The following is a 5,874-nucleotide window of genomic DNA, read 5'->3' on the forward strand; positions in this document are numbered from 1 at the left end:
AAATCTTGCAGAAGTAGGCTTGCCAAAGCTATTTACACCGTGTTAAACAGCTTGCAGAAGTCAACTTCTGCAAGTTTTATTGTTAGTCTCATGCCCGTTTTCACCATCAACCCCTAATGTTTAAGTGACCCCTATGAAAACAAAATTCATATTGTAATGTGTTACCATAAGGGTCACTTAAAAATTAGGGATTGATGGTGAAAACGGGCATAACATAAACCTCACATAAGGCGAAAATGAGCTCTAATATTGCAAAAAGCGGACTTAAAAACCTATTATACACCACTAAATTTTTATCACCGAAAAAATTTTAACAGGTTATGTAGAAACGTGTGAAAAATTTAAAGAAAAAGAATGTTTTTCATAAAGTTAATTTTTTTATTACATTTTCTTTAGTCCGTATTTTACGCGTCACAGCTTTGTCACTCCGCTGCTCGCTAGAGTAGTCGTACGCGCTCGCACGTTGCATCGATCTGTCTGTCTCGCTCACGCCTTGACCACGCTTCCAGTGTTATTATTACATACTTAGCTAACTTAGACCATTTTGAATTCTAATAAGTGTTACATTATCGTACGTAAATAGTGCTAACGACGCGTGTGTCAATAAATTACCAATTTTAGGAGGATATTTTGAGTCACTTTATTTTACTCTTTTTTTTTTGCACAAATGGGATCAGTATCAATAACTCATTACCCAGAATTTTTTTTTTCGGTGATTAAAATTTAGTGGTGTATAATACTTTACGTAAAAGTGCTTTTTAAAAGCCTACTTACAGAAATAAATGAGTTTTACTGAGTTTTTATTATTTTGTCCTCAGTAATCCGCATGAGCGAAGCGCACGCCCGTATGCACCTACGAGCGCAAGTGTCAGAGCAGGACGTCAACATGGCCATCCGCACCATGCTAGAAAGCTTCGTGGAAACGCAGAAGTACAGCGTCATGCGTGCCATGAGACAGGTATAGCGCTGCAGTATACTGTACAAGGACAGGAAATTCCTGTCCTTAGTTATGCCAGGCCTGTTCATCTCCGCGAGTTTACATCGAAAACAAAACACGCACGATTGCCCCCTACAAGAGTACTATTCGACAAGGCCTCACATACGAGCGAACATTGACTCACGCACTCGTATTCTTGTGTATGATGGAAAAAAATAAAGAAAATGGTGTACTAAATACTGTGCAGTATTAAACTGCCTAAATAATAATAAAAACACAGAATGTACTTTTTTAAGTTGCCTCAAGACACTGAGAGGTAAATAAGTAGTTAATATTATTCATGATAATTCATGCTAAATCATGTATTTCCTCCGCCATTTTCTGCAGATTGGCACCTCACGTCACATCATTTTACCGAAGTCAGCCCTATAGCTTCGGCGCAGTACCGATCACTGACGTTTGTCAACAAAACTTCTGACAAACTTGCTTGACTCTTGAGACAAGCTAAATTACACCATATTGTTAATGACATTGAGCATACATTTTTTTAAATACCTTCGCGAAGTAAAACTTCTGTACGTAGTACTTATTATTATTCTGTGGTTATGCTCCTACATAGATCTTACAATCCGGGCGAGTTAACTGCGCATCTAACTATTGAAATATGGGCGTAAATAAAATATATTTCTTCCATTTTAAACTGAATTATATTTCATCAAATAAAACACCAGAAGCTGGGCCCATAACCTATTGAAATTTGGGCGTAAATAAAATATATTTCTTCCATTTTAAACTGAATTATACCTATTTCATCAAATAAAACACCAGAAGCTATTACGCCCGTCTATAGAATCAGTTGACAATAAGATGACGGTCATCAAAACATAAAGAAGAAAAGTATGCTCTATGAAAGCTATCCACGGAGTTCCGTATAAACAGTAAATTAATTTTTGCACTTCAAATCAATTACATTCAACACTAACAGCCGTGACGTCACATCGACTCTGGTACGGACGTGGCAAATGCGGGGAGTAGTGCGGGCGAGTGATAATCGCATTCCAGCAAGATGCGCAGTTAGCTCGATCGGAAATTCGGGGTGTACACATTGTTCGCCAAAGCGTAGTCTGCCTTCGAATGTCCAAATACGTCTAAAATGGGCAGTGTCTTGGGACTTTGGAGGAGTTCGAAATTGAGTTTGTTTAATACACAATGGCTGTGCCTCGCATTCGTTTGATAACGTAATGAAACAAGCCACCAAACGCTCTCTGGGTTCGGTGGTCAGTCCATTCCGAACGCCGTTATATCTCACAGAATCATGTGATATTAAAAACTAGACAATACAAATACAAAATTGTTTATTCAGTATCCCACCTCAGGTTTACATTTATTACAGGGTTTCGATTGGGGTTTTCTTTTAAGTAAAAACAATAACCTAACCATTCTTTTCCAGACATTCCAAAAATACCTGGCCTACAAAAAAGACCACAGCGAGCTCCTATATTACATCCTACGTCAGCTTACAATGGATCAACTGGCCTACATGCGTGGTCTACATAACCATTCCCAGTCTACCATCGAAATATCCGAGCGAGACTTGGTTGAGAGGGCCAGGCAAATCAATATCACAGATCTGAAACCGTTCTACGATAGCAGGATATTCAAAATCAACGGTTTCTCGTATGACCAGAAGAGGAAAGTCATTGTTCATACGCTACCTGAAACACCAACTGAAACTAACTGATAGTGTATGCAAGTTGTAATTTTTGTTTAGTTCATAGGTATATTGTTAAATAGGTACTATACCTTATGTATCGCTCTCTGTATGTTTAAGAGAAAATATTTTTGTAAGAAATTATCTCCTTTTAAAACAGTACAAAGAATATTTTTATATGTTTTTGTGAGTGAGAACTTTTCTGTAAACATGAAGAAAGCCTAATCTCATTGTTTTATTATTTCGTTTAAAAAAATCCCTTTTTTGTTAATGTATTATGTCTACCTACACCTTTTGATTGAATTGACTAAACATGAAAAATTTAAATGAAGAATGTTTTTCTTATTTACATATTTTAGAAGAAGCAGGTATTCCCAAATGTAAATTAAAGCAAATAGTAAAATGATCACGGTTATGTAATGCCTTATGTACCTTAAATTGCCAGTTTAATTATATTATTGTTTCTGTATAATAAAATAGTTAAGACCCACCTTTTAGTTTTATGATTTTACTATAATAATCTTAGGTAAGGATTTTTTGCTGAGTTATTCAGCATATAAATAAATACAGTCCCCCCTCTATTTACCGATATACCATAGCAGATGCAAGAAAAAACTAAACTATTCAAATATTATGGTCCTTGAAAATGCTCACTATTCTCATGTATTCCAAACAAAACCAATATTTTGTAGGATATCTTCTTTGTCTAGTTAATAGTACAGCCTATGACTTCAAACCTACATAAAACTGAATAATGTTTTATGTGTGTAAATGCATTGCAGTGTTTTTGTTTGCTAGAAATAGTAATAATGCAACATGTGCCTTATCCGATTCTTAGTGACGAGATCTAATTAGATAATTAAGTAATAATTAATCTGTTTATTAATGTAGTATGTTTAGTTAATAATAAAATAATGATGTTGATTGCATTGTATTAAATCAAACACAAGTTAAGTTTCCATCAAAATTGTATTCATTTTTTATCAAAATTCATGTAATGACATTTTTCTAATAAATGATTTTTGAGAGAATCTAAATACATAGTTTAATTGCAAAGAGTTCCTTTTTTTCTCTTATACAGTCTTATTATAAAATATTATTTTGCATTACATAAAAACTATAAACTAAGACGTTCTAGTACATGTCTACGACACTAACCTATTTGAATCAGCAAGTTTTTTTACAAAGCATAAAACAACAGTACACTAACATTTAATGTCAATAATATTGTGTTATAAAACTCATTAAATTCACTCGAATATTAAGTCATTTATTGAAATTGAATATCCTATACATACATTCTAAAATAAAAATACATACCCTAAAGTTACACATACCATCTTACCAATAAACAACTTATAGTAAAGTTTTAACAATTTTACAGTTAACTCAACTAAAATCATATCAAGTTCACAAATACATTGTTTATTAGCAATCAGGTAACAAAATACAATCACATACAAAATTACAATGATATAATAATTGCCACCAGGTTTAAAAGGTTATCATGCATGAACGAACAATGTCCAAGCAACAAAGTTATAATAAATTAAAAGTACCCACATTTTTATCTTGAATGTCGCAACGCAATAATGTCTCAAGCTAATAAAAAAAAAAAATAATGCATGTCAGCCTCAAATGTCCAGCATTTAGTCAAACCTGTGAGCAATCAAATAAAAAAATAATCCATTTGTGTTTAGTACAGGACAGCAAGATATTAAGATGCACAGAATTACTAAGACTACACTGGATTTTCAGATTCTTATATAAGTTCACCTAAATACTAATAAATAGGATTACCAACTTTTACAACACTACCTCTCAGGAGTTTGAAAAAATTTATATTTTAAACAATCAATTAGAAGACTAGATGAAACAGTTAGTCGGTTGGTAAGCCTACTTATAACAAGTGCATAGTAATCCTTACATAAATGTGACTGTTTAACAGTCGCTACATGAGCCAGAGTCGCTGCTGCCCTCGCTGTCGCTCTCGGAATCGCTGCTGCTGCTGCTGGAAGAATCCGAACTGTCCGATGATGACTCTGACGAACTGTCGGATGAGGAGCCATTGTCGGAGCAGTCTGAACAGTCGGATTCCTCACGTTTCTTCTTTTTAGGGATTTTGCAGGCTCCATTGCTGTGATGCATAAGGAAATTATGAATATCAAGAAGATAACAAGCTAAACTTTCACAAAATTTAAATGTTAATATTTCAAGCTATGGCGAAATTACCCTCATTTCATACAATATGATGATGATGCTGAATGCAATTTTTATTCAAGAGCAAACACTAAGATGGAACGATTTGCTTGCATTTTTAAAAGCAAAGGAAGCTTAAAACACCTTTGTATTCAAATAAACTTGGGATGGGTCACCGAAAAGAAATAATAAGAGGGTAGTTTATCTACTCATAATAAGCAAGTAGAAAGAATCAACCAATCAATCAAGAAGAAAAAATCAATAAGATAAAAATAAAAGTAAGGTTATTATAAATTTTTATGTGTAGGTAGTTTGACCTTCAAAGAAATGGAAAAAAAGATTGAAGATTTTACCTGCACTGGCCTTCATCCTTGCCCTTCAAATTCTTCTTCATGACTTGTGTGCGAGACGGCCGCACCAGAATTTTGCGTTTCCCTTTACATTCGTAGCTCCAGTGCCCATATTGAAGGCACTTTTGGCATCTGATGCCTTGAGGAAATGCCGCCGCTAGTGCAGCTTGCCTGTAAAAAACAATAAAAATCAGTAAATTACGACGTAAACAAAATGAAATACTGCCAGACTTCCACCAAAGCAACCTACTTCTTCCTCATAGCCTGATGCCTGTTGTAAGTTCCCAGAGTCATGCTGATTTCCAAGTAGAGAGCTCGGGTTGAAGTCAATCAAATCTTGAGGGTAGTTAAGAACTCGTGGCAATGGGTTCGTAAACACAACTTGCTTGAATTGCTCTTGAAATGCAAATGATTTTTTGATTTCGTCGCAAAAAGCAAAATCGCAAACTCCAAACACAAATTGACAGCTGAAGAAAATGTTGCCAGGAAAATGTTTCCTTTTTGGAAGACAAGTTCATTCGATTCATTAATCGATAACCGACTGTAAGGCGAACGCACATGAAATTCAAAGTATTCACCCCGGTGCGAAACTTCGGTTGTCGATGACCAACGAACGTAAATTAAGATCAAAACGCAATTTTGACATTGACAGAACTGACGTGGACTAATTTCAGTGG

At 34.8% G+C, this 5,874-nt stretch overlaps 3 protein-coding genes across 4 annotated transcripts in view; 2 read left to right on the top strand and 1 right to left on the bottom strand.

The window, feature by feature from the left end:
- Positions 1-3,685, top strand: part of LOC135081646 (DNA replication licensing factor Mcm2) — a 26,077-nt gene extending 22,392 nt beyond the window's left edge. The window contains exons 14-15 of the mRNA XM_063976403.1: positions 819-958; positions 2,388-3,685. Coding sequence (XP_063832473.1) covers positions 819-958; positions 2,388-2,678 — 431 coding nt within the window. The 3' untranslated portion in view covers positions 2,679-3,685. The remainder of the gene's footprint in view (positions 1-818; positions 959-2,387) is intronic.
- The window catches only part of LOC135081643 (uncharacterized), a 221,989-nt gene that overhangs the window by 121,849 nt on the left and 94,266 nt on the right, over positions 1-5,874 (top strand). The gene's annotated exons all lie outside the window — the stretch shown is intronic.
- LOC135081644 (zinc finger CCHC domain-containing protein 10) lies at positions 3,599-5,684 on the bottom strand. The gene is made up of 3 exons (XM_063976400.1): positions 5,448-5,684; positions 5,201-5,368; positions 3,599-4,785 (listed from the first exon to the last, which is right to left on the bottom strand). Exons 1-3 carry the CDS (start codon positions 5,489-5,491, stop codon positions 4,590-4,592), a joined length of 408 nt encoding a protein of 135 aa, XP_063832470.1. The 5' UTR covers positions 5,492-5,684; the 3' UTR covers positions 3,599-4,589.

Source organism: Ostrinia nubilalis, chromosome 20, assembly GCF_963855985.1.
Source record: "Ostrinia nubilalis chromosome 20, ilOstNubi1.1, whole genome shotgun sequence".
In the NCBI taxonomy this organism is placed as follows: Eukaryota; Metazoa; Arthropoda; class Insecta; order Lepidoptera; family Crambidae; genus Ostrinia; species Ostrinia nubilalis.